The sequence below is a fragment of the Podarcis melisellensis genome (assembly GCF_964234715.1).
Source record: "Podarcis melisellensis genome assembly, chromosome: 13".
Taxonomy (NCBI): Eukaryota; Metazoa; Chordata; class Lepidosauria; order Squamata; family Lacertidae; genus Podarcis; species Podarcis melisellensis.
In genome coordinates this window covers 45,720,749-45,739,173 of record NC_138545.1, presented here as the reverse complement: position 1 = coordinate 45,739,173, position 18,425 = coordinate 45,720,749, and the positions used below count along the sequence as shown (strand labels likewise).

Genomic DNA, 18,425 nt, shown 5'->3' with positions numbered 1-18,425 from the left:
AAAGCTCACAAAGCCCAAAAATTATTGGGACTTTTCTGTGAAATTCTGTTCTTATCAAGGCAAATGGCACAAAGTCCTCGGATAAGTTTGTCAGGGCAATGAAAACAGCCCCCCATTTTCTGTATCCAGGGGAAATGAGGCCTCTCACCTCATACCCCAGCCATAGCTGGCAAAGCACCCCACTGTTTCAAAGCAAGAAAAAAGGTTAAGGAGCAGACCAAATTAGTGAAAAACATAGGAAAGAATGAAGCAACCTTAGACAATATCAGCAAAAACTAATGAACTTCCCTTGGGTTACAGAAGATGAACTGGCTAGAGGGAAAGGTAACAGTATGTTAATATTCTTCTCCTTTATGGTGTGTGTGGGGGAATCTAACAGCCCAAATGCTTTTGCAGTGAGCACTCCATCCACTTGGTTGACATCTGTTGTGATCACCTCATTTGAGGGTTTCTCTACTGGAATTCCTGGGTTCAAGTGTCATATTGATCCTTCAAGTGATTGAGTTCAATGGACTGTGACTGAACCTGGAATCCTAGGAGTCCTACCTAGGGGGAATGTTTGCCTGTGTGTGCAAAACTCCATTTCACACCCCAGGAGAAAGTATTGACACAAGATCATCATCCCGTTCTAGTAGAGGGGAAGAGACAGAGATAGGAAGCAGTGACTCTATTCAAGCAAAGATAGTCAAAGCAATGTCCTTTAGAAGTTTCTTCACAGAATAAGAGTAGATTAGGAACCAACCTACAGCAATTGGAGCCATCAGAATCTTAGAGAGGACTCTAGGATGAAGAGACTGCAGTCTACTCTTCAAACTGGGGGTGTGAAGGTAGGCCTCTGAAGTTGATCAAGGTTATCAAGGTAATGAAATCTCCATTTCTGATACAGGTCATCATCAAAACAAAGCATTCTCATACAGAATTTGCATTTGACTAGGAAGCAGATAGGGATGCGGGTAGCGCTGTGGGTTAAACCACATAGCCTAGGACTTGCCGATCAGAAGGTCAGCGGTTTGAATCCCCACAATGGGGTGAGCTCCCGTTGCTTGGTCCCTGCTCCTGCCAACCTAGCAGGTTGAAAGCACATCAAAGTGCAAGTAGAAAAATAGGTACCGCTCCGGCAGGAAGGTAAACAGCATTTCCATGTGCTGCTCTGGTTCGCCAGACGCGGCTTAGTCATGCTGGCCACATGACCCAGAAGCTATACGCCTCGGCCAATAAAGCGAGATGAGCACCGGAACCCCAGAGTCGGCCACGACTGGCCCTAATGGTCAGGGGTCCCTTTACCTTTAGGAAGCAGATATGTATTTAAGGACAATATAGGTCTCTTCAGCACTGTGTGCACTATAAAATACTTTTCACATGCCTTGCTGCAGGGATGCCAAACCCAAGGCTCATATATATTTTGTGGCAGCCTTGACAATTTGGTGGCAAAATTCCGCACATATACAATTACACACACCCTTAAAACATTTCAATGTCTACCAACCTTCATTGGGCTCCCTCAATTTTTATTTTCCCGAACCACAATTTCAAAAAAACCTCCAAAACATGTCCTTTGTAAGTGTGTTTTGCCGCTATTAATAGTGCTAAACAGGAAGCTGCCCATTATGTCATCGGCAGCCGAAAATCAACTAGGACTGCCAATTCCTGCCAAAGGCATCAAAGTGGCAGATAGAGCTGCAATCAGTATAAATAGGTCAGCATTCACCTGAAGATTAACCATCACTGTTGAGTCCTTATGAAGGCATCCGGTGCCAGACAGACAGCTCATAGCGGACAGCATGAAGTAGTGAAGAGTGTGGGCTATAACTGCTAAGCAACAAAACTTTTCTTTGGATAATTTTTGGGGCAGGGGGAGGAAACTTAACTGGAAACTGGCAGAACTAACCATAAAAAAAAATAATTTTATAAAAAGGACTGAAAAAGAAATGATAACCATTTGAAAATGTAACTGTAAAGAAAATAGAAAACAACATTAAAATGAAATGATAATGTTAAAAATGAAGTCAACCTCCTTAAGATGGAAGAAGGAACTAAATGGAGGCAGAGGGTATTTTTTCCCCCAAAGAGGACTTTAAATAAGTAAAGGAAAGAATTTTGAAAAATACAGCTAATTGTGAGGAAATGATCTCTTCAATCTGCCACGTAGTGTGCTATCACACAAGTAACCTTGAGCACATTGTTATGTCTTTGCCAATACCGGCACTAAGCAGCCCTAGGACACAAACAAGGTCTCTTCCCTCCCACGCTGCAGATTTGTGGGAAGCAATTGCAGTGGCCTCCACTTGTCCCTGAAGCTCAAGGACCGATTGCAAGGTTGCAGGGCAGGTGGCTGAAACATCATTGAAGTCTGAAACTTCAAGCAAAGACTAATTATTAAGGTGGAAGAGTTTGTATTCTGGGGTGCAGGGAGATCTACACTTTCCTCATGTTCTAATTACGTAACTGAGGACATTTCAGTTAATTCTCATCTCACTTAAATTTTAGCCCCCTTTAATCTTAAAATCAGCTCAAATCAGTTTACAAAATGAAAGCAAAATGAACACAGTTAATCAAAAAAAGCCAGAAATCATAATATAACAAACACCCAGCCCACAAATCCAATATAATTCCAGGCCTAACCTACTCTAAATGTAGGTGACCCTTTTGGCATATGCATTCTTTAACAGGCAGATGAAGAACATAGGGTGGTTAACTGGTAAACTGGATTTGGTGCTCAAAGCAACTTTAATTATTTTATGGAGGCTCTCCGACATCTAATTTAGGGTGTGAGGAAAGAGTTTTGCCGTTTGATTTGAAAGGAAAATCAGAAATGAAACTCTGCATGTATTTGCCAGAAGTTATTGTATTGCCATCTTGTACGCATTTGAGCAAAGAATCACTGCCAATATGTTCCTTAAAGATTCCACGATGCACACGAGTTTTCCTGTCCTGTCCCCAATCAATGACATCCCAGCATCTGAGTGCAAAAAATCTATACCCACGAAGTCCGGATGACCTGTTAGCAGATCCCTATTCATAAGTATATGCAGAGAAACTGGAATGCTCCAGCCTTCAAAACAATAATTGGAGGGGGGTATATAGCAACAAGAGACATCACCTTGCCAACAAAGGTCCGTATAGTTAAAGCTATGGTTTTCCAAATAGTGATGTATGGAAGTGAGAGCTGGACCATAAAGAAGGCTGATCGCCGAAGAATTGATGCTTTTGAATTATGGTGCTAGAGGAGACTCCTGAGAGTCCCATGGACTGCAAGAAGATCAAACCTATCCATTCTTCAGGAAATCAGCCCTGAGTGCTCACTGGAAGGACAGATCCTGAAGCTGAGGCTCCAATACTTTGGCCACCTCATGAGAAGAGAAGACTCCCTGGAAAAGACCCTGATGTTGGGAAAGATGGAGGGCACAAGGAGAAGGGGACGGCAGAGGACGAGATGGTTGGACAGTGTTCTCGAAGCTACCAGCATGAGTTTGACCAAACTGCGGGAGGCAGTGGAAGACAGGAGTGCCTGGCGTACTCTGGTCCATGGGGTCACCAAGAGTCGGACACGACTAAACAACTAAACAACAACAACAAATATAGCAACAAACAGAACAATTCAGAAGTTTGATATCCCTGCTCTTAAACACCAGTGAGCTTAACCATCTTAAGTGTAAAAATTAAAAATGCCCCCCTCCCCGTTCAAGATGAGTTATGAATCCAGAAAAGTCAAATGCCAGTGCTCTGTATTTTCTGCCAAAATAGAGCATAAGGTACAAACCTGAGCAAGTTCATAATATCCAGCTGAGCAAGCCAAACAAAGAAGACTTTCCCCTTCTTCAGTGTGCTCATTCACACTTCGCCCTTCAATTAGCAATTTCCGCACAGCATTTACATCACCTTCTGAACAAGCTTCTGCCAAGCTGCGGCTATAAAGAGAAAGAGGAAATTATAGTTATACACCCGTGCTTTGAAGTGGCATCAAATACAGTCCCCTCAAATACAGACCCGGCATGCCACCTGGATACACTGAAATGCAACAGGTAAGCCTTAAAAAGCAAAGGTGAGGATTACTATAGGATGCATGGTGGTCATCACAATACTTGCTCCTGGTTCCTCCAAAATTAGCAATATAACTAGAGTGCTAGGAACTGTCCTTGGGCTCAAGGAACTGGACATCAGGAATGGCTGCATGTCATGAATTAGGCCTCGTGGGGAAAAATATGGAGCTAAAAAAAATACACTGTCTGGCTATGGTCGTAGGTCAACTTTACTCAATCTGCTGCCCTCCAGTAGCTTTCAGTTAGAACTCCAATCATCTCTTACTCCCTTCTCATAATCCAACATAGTCATTTACACCAAGGTAAATCTGATGAGGGACGCGGGTGGCATTGTGGGTTAAACCACAGAGCCTAGGACTTGCCGATCAGAAGGTCGGCGGTTCGAATCCCTGTGATGGGGTGAGCTCCTGTTGCTCGGTCCCTGCTCCTGCCAACCTAGCAGTTCGAAAGCACATCAAAGTGCAAGTAGATAAATAGGTACTGCTCCGGCAGGAAGGAAAACAGCGTTTCCGTGCGCTGCTCTGGTTTCGCCAGAAGCGGCTTAGTCATGCTGGCCACGTGACCTGGAAGCTGTACGCCGGCTCCCTCAGCCAGTAAAGCGAGATGAGCGCCACAACCCCAATTGGATCTAAAGGTCAGGGGTCCCTTTACCTTTACTTAAATCTGATGAACTAAGCAATCCACACAAACTTATTAATGGTGAAAGGGGGGATACATGAGGCTTAGAATATAAAAGCTACTTACTAAAAACACTATAATGCAAGTATTTTGGCCAACCTCTTCTAATTTAGGTAATACGTATTCAAATATATGCCACATTAGGAAGGAACACAGGAAGCTCTCTTACACTGAGACAGACCCTTGCTCCATCTAGCTCAGTATTGTCTCCAAGGCTTCAGGCAGGGTACATTCCAGGCTCTACCTGAATATGCCTGAGATTGAACCAAACCTGGTACCTTGCTTCACCACGGAGCTAGGGCCCTTCCAACTGTTAACTATTTAAACCTAGCTTAGCCCAGACCCTTTCCTTAAAGGCTTCCTGCAGGAATTCTTTCAAAACACAATCTGAACTTTTAATATTTTTGTCCGAAACAGATTTTGCAGGCACTAAAGAGGCAAATCATAAACTGTAAACGAGACAGGAAAATGAAGTCCAAGTCGTTTTTTTTTAATGCAGCCCTCATCCACTGGATCTTCCAAAACACACTTTAGCAAAACAAAGTCTTGCATTATCTTTTCGGAGGAAAAGGTCTAGTACACAGGAAGACAAAGGAAAAGCTTGAATGAACATCTTGAAAAATATTCACAATAACTAGACCAATACTATTGGCTACAGTCTTGGAATCTTCAACAAAAGAAATTTTAAAATAGGAGAAATAGATCCTGCATGTGCAGCGATATACATGTATATACACGTACACAAAGAGAGAGAGAGGGAGAGACAGAGAGCAATTCTATCGTGTTAACAGTTTTAGGCCTGTGGATAGGGCTGGCAGTAGCAATCTTCACATACCGTATATACTCGAGTATAAGCCGACTTTTTCAGCACATTTTTTATGCTGAAAAAGCCCCCCTCGTCTTATACTTGAGGCGGGCGGCGGCGGCGGAGGGATGAGCGGCCCGAAAGGAGTCCTTTCTCACCACTGGTCCTGCCACCGCCGCCCACCTCTCGCAAGGGCAGGCACAGGAGCCGCGGTTGGGAGAGGTGCTGCGCTGCACCTCTCCCAAGCGTGGCTCCTATAACTGCTCTTGTGAGTAGCAGAGGCGGCAGAGGGATGAGTGGCCTGAAAGGAGCCCTTTGGGGCTGCTCCTTCCTCCTCCTCCACTGCCGTTGCCACCAGGTTTGTGGTGTGGTGAACTGACTTATACTCGAGTCAATAAGTTTTGCCAATTTTTTGTGCTAAAATTAGGTGCTTCGGCTTATACTCGAGTATATACCTCTGCCCCAAATGTACAAACATCTTCCTCCCTCAATTCTCAGCAATTTGCAGAGCACTTGGAGAGAGAGAGAAGTATTTCACTATGCCTGGTATGAAATATTAATCCTGCCTTTGCTGCCGAGTCCTGTGGCACATGCAGAGAACCTGGGGAAGAGAAACGATTGTTCTCTCTCTTCATGCTGGGTTTTGCAGAATGCAGAAGCCATGAAAGATATTTGGGCTTTGATGGTGACCCCAAACAATGCCTGACTATGAAGACATGCCAAAATTTGTGCACCCCTTCTTCTGGGGGTTCCAAGGTTATTCCAAAGTGCACTGCTTTCTCTTCCTTGAGATCCCTAGTGCCAAATGGATCAAGTAGGAAATAATATTTGTATTAATAATATGGGTAATTTAGCAGACACTTCCATCGCAGAAACACAAGGAACAGCTGTCAAGACTGTTAGAACAGGCTCTGGCGAAGCAAACACTCACTTGTCCATCTGCCCTGAATTTGCTGTACTTTCAGCTCTCATTCGGGTGAGCGCAGCAGCAGCCTCATCTAACGCACAGCTGACCGAAGACGTCAATCTGCGAAGCACCTCGGGATCTGCAAAGGCTTTTCCATCGGCTGTGGATAATTTACCTATTCCTTTTGTTCCAGGATCAACAAGCCAGTGGATAAGCAGTTTTTGCACGGGAAAGAGAAGAAAAAAGACCATTTGAGCCCATACAAAATACTAGCAAAATACTAGTTTTATCTTATCGGGAAAGGCCAACAAACTTTCAGCGGTGGAAATGTAGTGTGAAAATTCACCGGAGATCAATCTTTTCAAGATATTAAAAGTTACTAGTACATTCTTCCTGGCTTCAATGAGTTTATAGTTTCTTATTTCAGGTTACTACTGATCGCTACCAATCCTCGATTCTGACTTTTGAATCAGAAACCAGAATCTCCACACAACCAAATATATAGAGATCTAATGAGAAAGAAACTGACAGGTTGTATTTATAGTGTTACTACAATCTCTCCTTTTATACACTGTTTCTAAATTTAAAATACATTTCCAAAGCAAATATCAAATCAATAAACTTAACATTTAAGATATAACAAAAAAGTCTGTCAACCAAGGTACAGGCAGAAAATAAAACCAGCATTAGCAATTAAATGAATAGAACCTGCTCATAAAACAACATAAAAGAGTTTGTGCAAATGTTAAGCGGGTAAAAAACAAGTTTGTGCTTTGTTAAAAACCTAAAAACTCAAAAAGGCACTGGCAAATGTAAGAAAGTATCTAAATTAAGATCAATAGTGTTTGGCAGGCCTTTTCTGTTAGTGGTTCCCCATTTGTGGAATCCTCTCCCCAGGGAGGCTTGCCTGCAGCCTTCATTACATCTTTAGGCGCCAGGCAAAAAACGTTTCTCTTCAACCAGGCATTCAGCTGATTAACATTCTATGTGTTTGTGGGAGGGGTTATTGGTTTGTTTTATTATGTATTTTGTGTTCTCATTTTGTATTTTTCTGTTGCGAATCACCTTGGGATCTACCAACAGATAGTGGTACATAAATAATAATATTAATGATGATGATAATAAACAACTATGGAATAGTTATTTGTTTGAACTTATTCAGTCAGACATTGTCGCAGTCATGTCACAGGAAACAACGTGGAAGGTCAAGTCCACCATGATAAGGATCAGATGGAACCCCTATCTTCAATGGATAAAAACTACTGGAACAAAAGACATTCAGTGAAAACTAAAGACGCTATGCCCATGGCTAAGGATAATAGTTTGAACCCTTCCAATGGAAAGGGGGGGTGAGGGAGGGAAAGGAAAAATTTGTACGGGGAATTTAAAATTGTAAGGAGATAATATAATGTATGTAAAAATCCCGAACTCGAATTAAACTAATAATAATAATAATAATAATAATAATAATAATATTTACCGGCAGCTTCCAGTAAAGCTTCTAACCTAGCTTGGGTTTCTGGATCTACTGTTCTTAGATCAGCACCATCAGCAGTAGTCGACAGCAGCAATTTTGAAGCTGTCTCCAGCATTGGATTTTCCAGGTCATCCTGATCCAAAATAAAGGACTCCACCTAAAAGGAAGGAAAACGTTTTAACACATACTCTATTTGCAATGCTGTGACAAAAATCAAAAGACGTTGATGATGTCCTTCAGTATCTAATTGGCTATATTATAGTGTGAGAATAAATGGCAATACAAAGCATTCATACAGACTTGCTTCCAAAACACTGGCCTTATTTCATAGAGACCCTGAAAACCATCTGGTCCAACCCTCTGCAATGCAGGAACATGCCGTTGTCCCTTACAGGGATCAACCATACAAGCATGGCGTTATATCGGAACCACGCTCCAACCAACTGGGCAATATTTATGAAAACAACAAAGTTAACCACAATACTTATTATTTATCTCTAAATTTATTGGTTTCTTTTGCACTCCTACCTAGAAACACCATGCACAGCTGCTTCTGAACACCCGGCTGACACGCCACTCCATCTCTAGCCTAACAAAAGTTTCCCATTAGTAAGGGACTTTAGTCATTGTGAGGGACGTGGGTGGCGCTGTGGGTTAAACCACAGAGCCTAGGAGTGGCCGATCAGAAGGTTGGCGGTTCGAATCCCCGCAAGAGGGTGAGCTCCTGTTGCTCGGTCCGTGCTCCTGCCAACCTAGCAGTTCAAAAGCACATCAAAGTGCAAGTAGATAAATAGGTACTACTCCGGCGGGAAGGTAAACAGTGTTTCCGTGTGCTGCTCTGGTTCGCCAGAAGCAGCTTAGTCATGCTGGCCACATGACCCAGAAGCTGTACGCCAGCTCCCTCAGCCAATAAAGCGAGATGAGCACCGCAACCCCAGAGTCAGCCATGACTGGACCTAATGGTCAGGGGTCCCTTTACCTTTACCTTAGAAATTGTGAGCCATGATCTCATCAAAGTGTCTTAGATTAAGACTAATTGAATAACTGCAGGGCTCATCTCATCTTCTGCATTGTTTACTAGCTTATATACACAATAAGGAGCAATGAAGTCCAAATGGGTTTACCATGTAGAGCAAGGGACACATACAGAAGTCAACACACACTAACAAACCCTAAGTTCACATATCCATTGAAGGGGTCTGAACTGGCAGTTACTAAGCAGGAAAAAGATATGATGATCATGGTGGATAGCCCATGTACAGCAGCCCATGTACAGTACATACTGTCCCATGTACAGCAGCCATGGGAAAGGGCAAATTTCATGCCAGGGATTGGGAATGAACACCCAACTGCTAATATTGTAAAGCTCTTGTACAAATTTCTGGCATAACCACAACTGTGTGCAGTTCTGGCTGCCCCCATCACAAAGAAGATGCTGTAGAGCTGGAAAGGGCATCTTGAAATGATTTGGGAACATCTTTACAATAAGATAAAGCATTTCTGGCTTTTTGAAAGACAACTAATGCAAACTATGATGAAAGCTTGTAAATTATCTATGGAGTGGAGGAAGCAGATAGAAATGTGTTTTTCCCCTTCTCTCATATTATACAATTCAAGCTCATTTTACAGATATCATTTCATCAGGAGGTCCCTTCTGCACAATGTAGGAACCAGGCCTTTAGTATGGCGGCACCTACAGTACTCCCTTCCAATACAGGAGCCGTCTTTCCTACCCTTTTGGTGCCTCTTGCAGACTTTCCCTTACCAAAAAGCCTTTTAAGAGGAGACATTTATCGCAGTCTGAATCTGCACTGGACCTGAATTGTTTTTATTTATGCTTTTCATTGTTAAAACATCCAAAAGTTATTTACGGGATGTGGTTCATAAATGAATAAAATCAGTAAAATAATCTCTGCCTGGGAATACTCTATTTAAAATATTCACTTCTGTATAAATTACCATTCAAGTAGAAATCACTTATTTTATAGGTCAATAAACGTCGATTAGGCTTCTTTCAGAAACAGAGCTAAGTTCCATCAGCGCCAGTTCCATCTCATTCCACCAGCGCTAGGATTTTCCCTTGTGCAGCAGAACTCCCCCTGCATGCCCACTAAATCTGTCCTAGGGGTTTTCCGGAGCAGATTTTGGGAGGCTATAGGGTACATATAGGGAGGGGGGGCAAAGTTCTATTGTGGAAGCATAAATCCTTATCCTAAGTGAAGGAAGGCATCAGATATTACCCCTAGTATGCAACATCTCCGTGAAACTGCTGGGAGAGATTATTCAAGGTATTGGAGTGAAGTGCAAATGAATAATAATAATAATAATAATAATAATAATAATAATACACACACACACACACACCGCCCATCTGGCTGGGGTTCCCCAGCCACTCTGGGCGGCTTCCAACAAAATATTAAAATACTGTAAGCCATCAAATATTAAAAGCTTCCCCAAACACTCAGCTTTCTTTCAGGAGTCAGGTGAGGCAGTCAAAATGCTGAGTAACTACCTGGACTCAGTAATGGGCTGAATGAGGGCCAATAAACTGAAACTCAAAGTTGAGAAGATGGAGATTCTGTGGGTAGCTGATCTGCCCATCCAGGGAGATGGTGCTCTACCTGACCCAGATGAAACTGCACTCCCTATAAAAGGATCCAGATCACTGCCTGGCAGTACTCCGAGATCAAGATGCATCACCAGAGGACCAAGTAGTCACCTTGGCAAGGAATGCCTTTCAGCAGTTTATGGCCAGTGTGCCAGCCTCTCCTTCAAAGATACAATAGCCACGGCTGTAGGCTCTGGCAACATCTAGGATTTACTGCTGCAATGTGTGCTGTGGGGGGAGCAGCCTTTGAAGACTTCATAAGCTGCAGTTTGTTCAAAATACTGAGTCTGGTTGGCAGGAACATACCTAGTCAATTTTGAAAGGTTTCTAGACCGTTTCCAAGCTCACCTCTGAAACCCTACGCTGCTTAGGACTCCTAAGGGCTGAAGCTGACAGCCAGTCAAGCCAAACACATCCTAGGGTTGAGATGGGCAGAAAGTGAATTGGGGAGAGGTTATTTGTCCCCCTCAGGTGAGCCCTGCTCCTTTGCATCTTCCCTCCTAGGGCAGCAATTGGGAGAAGACAACCCATTCATGGAACCCCTCCTCCACTGCAGGAAAAAGAGAGAGAGGTCCCAAGTCTTGGGTTTAAGTGCTCCTTCCACATCACCCTTACTGCTGATAGAAAGTAGTATTTGATGCAGGTAAATACTCCTGTACATGAAAGCTTATGTCATAATACATTCGCTAGTATTGAAGGTGCACTGGAATAGCAGGTAGCGTTTTGAAGTTTGGGGACATGAGGTGAGGGAAGAATCCTAGCAGGCTTGCTTCACAATCCACCAAAAGGTCCTGAAACAAATAGATACAGCAGACACTATTAACCACACTATCAAATTTAACTTCCCTATTCCATCTACAAGTGGAATGTATTTCAGATGTGGCAAGTAATGGTGAGATAAGGTCTAACGTCCAGATCCTGTTAGAGACCTAGTTACCTAGGCTTAGAAAACATCACCTGGGAGATTTCAAGGTCTGTTCCAAGCTGAATGCTCAGTTACCACAGCAAGTACTGTCACTCTCATTGCCTTTGTGCATTAGAACAGAATCTCATTGCCAAATAAAGGCTTCCTGTGCAGGAAGGATGACAGCCTCAAAGATCAAGGTCATTTTCTTGGTAAGCTGTTTAAAATAAAATAAAAAGGATCCCTGCTTTCATCTTCATAAAAGAAGGGCCAGAAAGAAGAGATGGCAGGGGTGCCTAAAGTGTTTTTTCTCTGTGCAGCTACAAAACATGAACATAAATAAAAACCACGTTTCAACAACACTGTATGTACTATCTTAGTTGGACCTGCTTCCTCACTCTGTGGAGAAATCACCTTAACAGGCCAAATCACTTGACACTGCACAACAGGAGATATAAGGTGCTTAACAGTAGCTTCCTCTTAACAGTGCAAATATAAAAAGTTGAAATACAAGGTAGATCAGGCTGCAAGCAACTGTGAACGGGGCAGCAGCCCAGCATGTGCTCTGTGGACTCTCCTTTGGCAATCCCCATACAGTAGTGGTGCACTTAACCCAAAGCAGCAACCATGAGGTCTACCTGTTTTAAACTGGACAGGGCTTTAACCTCTCTTGTAGCCTGGCTGCTCTCTCTTAGGAAAAGGAAGAATGTGTACCTTCTCTCTCAGTAAAGGTAAAGGGACCCCTGACCGTTAGGTCCAGTCACAAACAACTCTGGGGGTGCGGTGCTCATCTCGCTTTACTGGCTGAGGGAGCCGGCACACAGCTTCCGGGTCATGTGGCCAGCAGGACTAAGCCACTTCTGGCAAACCAGAGCAACACACGGAAACACCGTTTACCTTCCCACCAGAGCGGTACCTATTTATCTACTTGCACTTTGACATCCTTTCGAACTGCTAAGTTGGCAGGAGCAGGGACCGAGCAGCGGGAGCTCACCCCGTCGTGGGGTTCAAACCGCTGACCTTCTGATCAGCAAGCCTTAGGCTATGTGGTTTAGACTCTCTTAACATGGGATCGGCTAGTGCTTCAAAAGCTGCAAGGAGGCTTGTTCTTCATTCTTTCATGCCCCTGGAGGCAGCTATCCCTCTCCACAAGGCTAAAAGTTGGCGCTTAGTCTTATGATGCGACTGCTGTGCAAACAAATACAGCTTTAAATTAAGAACGGTAGGACATGCGGCAAGGCAATATATAGCAGCTATCTTGTCTGCAGCTCCATGTGTCATTTCCTAAAAGCTTTCCCTTACCACCACCACCCTTTAGGGCAACGCCCAATTAAGACTAGAAAGGAAATAGCCTCTTGTACAGATTCTAGGAGGTAGTCCTGGTTGTTATGTGGGATGACCAAGACTGCTTTATCCACCCTTTCTGTGCTTCTAAGTGAGCACTCTGAACATATTGCATGGGATTGCTTCTGACCTTGTTGCTTTTAAAAAATGGCAGTCACATGAAAGAGCCTTGTATTCGGCCCTCAGAGTGATCCCTGCTGAACAAAGTCTGCCTCTTAATACATAGTGCAGCATCAACTGTTTAGGACAGGAGTAGGGAACTGGATGCAGCCAGTGGACCAGATCCTGACCTCGCCAAACTTCCTGAGTCACACTGAGAGAGTGGCAGATCTCCATGACCTGACATCACCATGGCATCAGTTCAAGTGTTTTCTTTTACAGACCAGCCTGAATTGCAAACAAAATGTTCCTTTGCCCCCAGTTTGATTTCAAACCTTGCAGGCAAAGGAAGCAGCTGCCTACTATTGCAAAGCTGGGGTGGTGTGATTTCAAGTTGCATGCAAATGAACACCATTCCTTGGCAGGCAGGCTTTACCTTTTAATGTGCCCCACACATGACATGAGGTGTGAGACAACTGAGTGTGGTTTCAGGTAAATAGCTTTGCATGCAAAATTAGGTCCTTCTTGGGCACAATTTATTTTTCTGGGCCTTTGACAGGTAAAATGTATGTGATTTCTGTAGGACTACCTCCATTTGTTCATTTGTTGACTTGTTTTAAATTGTTTCGTTGAACTCCTTTGTCACTGGATTATACGGTTGTAACTAGGACCTTATGATGAAGTATGGGTAAGAAACAATTTTAATGAGCAAAGTATAGTGAAATCATCCCTCATCTATACAAGTTTATTTCCTTTAATACAGGATATTTTGTGACCCAAGTAAACACAAATCAAATTCTGCACCAAACACACCACATTTTGAACCCAAATATATGTTCATTAAGCAACTTTCTGCAAATATCACATTATGTATATACGTCTTAAGATTTTACAATTTGGTACTAAACTTTTAAACAATTACTAACTAATGCAAAACAATTTATTTCTCAGAATGCATACAAATGTCGTGCTTTATTCACTACTGCTGCTTTGTAAAATATGCACCTCGCTTTTCTTTTGGCAATGATCAATGAAATGAATATAAGTGAAAAAATGTGACTAGGGATGGGAGCACCTAGTCATACAAACTATCCCTAAGCAGAAAAGCTCCCATTCTTTTTTCAAAAGCCACCAACATTCTTACATGTATTTAAAGCTGAAAATATAATAGCTAGCTGGAATTCTCAGGAACCTTTGATTGTTGTCAGATTCTGACAGATTCTGCATAAACAGATTATTCAAGTAAATCTTAATGCAAAGAAGTGTGCACTGTCAACAACTGCTTTAGCACTAAAATCTACATAGAAATTTGTGCCTCAACACTCAAATTTCTGCAACTGTGAGGGCAGCATATAAGTTTTATTGGGATTGTTAACAAAAACCCATAGGCTGCTATTAAAAGGCAGTGTAGGGTGGTTGAATGCTGTATGCAACTTAGAAACCCCCTTAACTCCCCCAAATTATGCTACACAATTTGAGAAAACAAAGAGTTCTTTATATATTGTATATATAAATGTGGCTGGAATAATAGCTCTAACACAATAGTAAGCCCTGAACTGTATAATAAAGGAAAGTGTTTTGTCCAACTCAGATGGCACCACAGTTCCTCACTAGAAGATGACAAGCAGGGACTTAAGGAGGACCCCTTCTAATTAGCAAGGGTCTTCCTAACTGTCCCAACTCCCTGGTAGCACCTAATGCAAATTTTACAATTAAAAAGGTGTGCAGACAAATATGTTCTAATTTTGTATCATGTACCCAGGATCCTTCTGGGGCCTAAAGGTAATTTGTTTCCATAGGTCTAAACCACTGGCCTTGTAAGGTGAGTCACACCAGGGCACAGTCACCAGAAAGTTACATCCTAAAAAGAAAAGGAGAAGAAGAAGAAAAAGAGTGAAACCCATTTAAAAGACTGGGGTTGGAGGAAGGTCCCAGCCCTAAGACAACTTTAGATGATTGGCCTAGATCACAAGGATTTCCTTACCATTCTTAATGAGTGAGTTACTTGCATAGACTTCCAAAACACTGTTTTATAAATTAAATTAATGGTCTGATAAATGTGGTTTTTAAGAATAGAAATGGCATTAACAATACGAGGCGATACCAAGTGGACCAGCCATTTCTTGAGCAATGCCATTTAAGCCAAAGTTACATTCCAGTAAGGATTCCACAAATGCCGTGGTCGCAATCACAACAGAGACCATTCCTCCCTGCTCATGAGAGTGATCTTCCCTTCTTCTCTGACTTGAGTGAAATGAGGAGATAAGGATAAGGCTTTAAAGTTTACTATTGTTTGCACTGATTAGCTCACATTCACAAGGTGCATGAGAACATTTGTTCACTTATTTTATCTGTACTAATCAATTGGAAGAAACAGGGATTCCAGCTTAAAAATCAGTGCTGGGGGAGGGAGTAGAATTCAGTTCTCTCTTTTGGTCTGCAAATCACTAAGAAAAACATCTTCAATTCTAATACTTCAGATTCCTGGTATGATCTGTGAGGTACTAAATACCAACAAATCAAAAATAAAATACAGCCTCTATACTTCTCCCCCTACCTTGATGAGGCTCCTAGATTGGGTTAGTGATTTAAGATTTTTGAAGAAAATTCATTCGAAGTAATATAACTTATTTGCAAGATTGTTTAGCTTTCAAACATAAATGTATAGACTGTACTTCAGCTGGCTTAATAAAAGATATTGTTAACCAAATGTTCAACATATATTACAGATCCTATCTATGTTTACTCGGAAGTAAGCACTAGTGAGTTTAATAGTGCTTACTTCTGAATAAAATATGAACTGCAGTTTTAGAACGACATGGTGAAAAGTCCAAGCTTTTACTCAGAAACAGTTGGAATTTAAGAAGTGTTCTATGAATCAGGAGACCTGCCACAAATCCTTTTAAACAGTTTTTAAACAGTTAAAATCCTTTCAACTCACTGCTTTAAAATAACTTTTTTTAGGGCAATATTATCAACCAATAATTCATGTAAAACTTGCTCAACAGCTTACCAAATTATGGATTTTCTCAGCAGGCATTTAGAGTAAAGTGGCATGCGCTTGTGAAAGCATGACTGTACCATACATATCATGTGTCATGCAAGCCGGCAAAGGAGAAATCCAATCATGAACTATCTTCACCATTATCAGCACGCTAAATGAATAATCCCATACGCTAAAAATAGTTTCATTATAAAATCCAGAGTACAGCTTTTCCAAACCACATGGCCAGAGAGTTTCAACAATCCATCTTGGAAAGACTGCATATGATAAATAGACTCTCGTCTACGAAATCTCGTCCAAGAAAAAATGTTAGTCATTCAGGGACTCTGCACTGAGAAACTGACAACTATGTCATTTTAGTAATAACATTTCTTGGTCAGAAAATTAAAACAGGCATCTAAATATCAAAACCCACACATGTACAGCTGTTTGGATTTTGAACCTGAAAACAAATTGTTTGAGAAACCTCTCAAAAGCTGTGAAATGAATCAAAGAATAAAAGCATATAGGCTTTTTCATGTGTTTATCACATTTATCAACTTAGATGAAGCCTGAGTTTACAAAATTCATCAGACTGAGTTATCTGCAGTATGCAAATTTACCTGGAGAAAGTCCCACTGAACAGTGTTGGACTTTACTTCTGAACAAATATGCATAAGATTCACAGCATGCATTGCACAGCGTGGATTTAGCATCACAAAAAGAGCCTGGGGCAATGCCCACTAGGGTCTCAGTGTCCAAGAATGTACCCTCAGAATAAAGTACAGTCATTTCATTTCAAAAATCATTTAGATTCACCTAGACAAAGGATAGAATAATTTTATATTAGCCCACACTGATTGTATCCTAGTCCAGTAGTACAAAATGTGTATACTTAATAGTAGGTAGACTGCCCAAAAAATGTTTCTCGTTTATTACAACAAAAACTGTTTTAACTAATTTGAAGAGTGTATCTGACATGTACAACTAACATTAAAACATGTCTTTTTCTGCTGATGCGCCCACCCAAGGAAGCCATTTTTCATAACATATTATGGTTGTATCCAATCAGACTGAATTAATTCAATGGGTCTACCCTGAGGAGGACTGGCTCTGGATACAACCCTTATCTCAAAACCACTTCTATAATATACAAAGATGTGACAATGAAGAACTGTATACTTAACATTTTAGCTCTAGAAATCAACCCACTGAGAACATTGTTCTCTCTAACCAACACAATGGTCTGTACATTAAGAAAAAAACACCCAGCTTATAATAGTCACTTACAGCAAGCAATAATTGGCTATTTGTCTTAAAATACACAATCAATGTATCAAAAATAAAATAAAATTATGAGGCAATTTGTCTGGTAAAAAGGCGATGTAGGCCTACTAAATGTTGTAGCCACTTGCAAGGCTAGATTGGTGCTTTTGTTATTACATTTCATGAGAATTCAAATACAATTAATATGAATGAAAAATTAAGCATTCACATGCTCGTTTACTTGACTGTACTTCAGAAGCCAGCTGAAAAATCCAAAATTTGTTAAGAATCCCTCTACCAAACTCCATATTAAAGCAGATGCCCCCAAGATAATAATTTTTTATTAAGTGTTATGAATGCAACTTGCCTTATAGAAAGAAAACTGTCTGCTTTGTTTGTGTATTAGGGCAAATTTCTGTGGGCATAAATAATCCCCAAATAAAATAACCAACTCCCTCATACTTCCTTCTTGCATTTCTAACATTAGGGCAGAACGGCTTGTTTTGACTACAAGGTTTAGTGTGCTTCCACTCTAGAAAGAACTTTCACATTCCAGCAAGGCAAAGCAGCAAGAAAGGTTTTGTCTTAATCAAAACAGACCTTCAGGAGCAACCTCCACTGCAAAACAAGGAGAGTTAGCTAGTGGTAGAAAATGCATAAGCACTGCAACATGCCAGATCGGACCAGAAGTCCATCTAGAACAGTATCCTGTTTCATATACTTTGGCCAACCACATGCCTTTGCTAAGTCCACAAGTAGCCTCCCCTCCCACTGCTGCTCTCCAGCGACTGTCACTCCAGAGACATACTTCTTCTGAAACTGTAGGTTGCCTACAGCAGCCATAAAGGGAACCCTGACCACTAGGTCCAGTCATAGCCGACTCTGGGGTTGCGGCGCTCATCTCGCTTTATTGGCCGAGGGAGCCAGTGTACAGCTTCCAGGTCATGTGGCCAGCATGACTAAGCCGCTTCTGGTGAACCAGAGCAGCGCACGGAAACACCGTTTACCTTCCCGCCAGAGCAGTATCTATTTATCTACTTGCACTTTGACGTGCTTTCAAACTGCTAGGTTGGCAGGAGCAGGGACCGAGCAGCGGGAGCTCACCCCGTTGCGGGGATTCAAACCGCCGACCTTCTGATCAGCAAGCCCTGGGTTCTGTGGTTTAACCCACAGCGCCACCTGCGTCCCTGCGACAGCAGCCATAAAGGTAAAGGTAAAGGTACCCCTGCCCGTACGGGCCAGTCTTGCCAGACTCTGGGGTTGTGCGCCCATCTCACTCAAGAGGCCAGGGGCCAGCGCTGTCCGAAGACACTT

General features: G+C 42.1%; 1 protein-coding gene across 5 annotated transcripts in view; it reads right to left on the bottom strand.

Moving 5' to 3' along the window:
* Window positions 1–18,425, bottom strand: part of ANKRD17 (ankyrin repeat domain 17) — a 104,446-nt gene that overhangs the window by 58,196 nt on the left and 27,825 nt on the right. For all 5 annotated transcript variants that reach the window (XM_081883739.1, XM_081883737.1, XM_081883738.1 and 2 more), the window contains exons 2-4: window positions 7,911–8,064; window positions 6,455–6,611; window positions 3,761–3,908 (exon numbers count right to left, since the gene is read on the bottom strand). In XM_081883739.1, coding sequence (XP_081739865.1) covers window positions 3,761–3,908; window positions 6,455–6,611; window positions 7,911–8,064 — 459 coding nt within the window. The remainder of the gene's footprint in view (window positions 1–3,760; window positions 3,909–6,454; window positions 6,612–7,910; window positions 8,065–18,425) is intronic.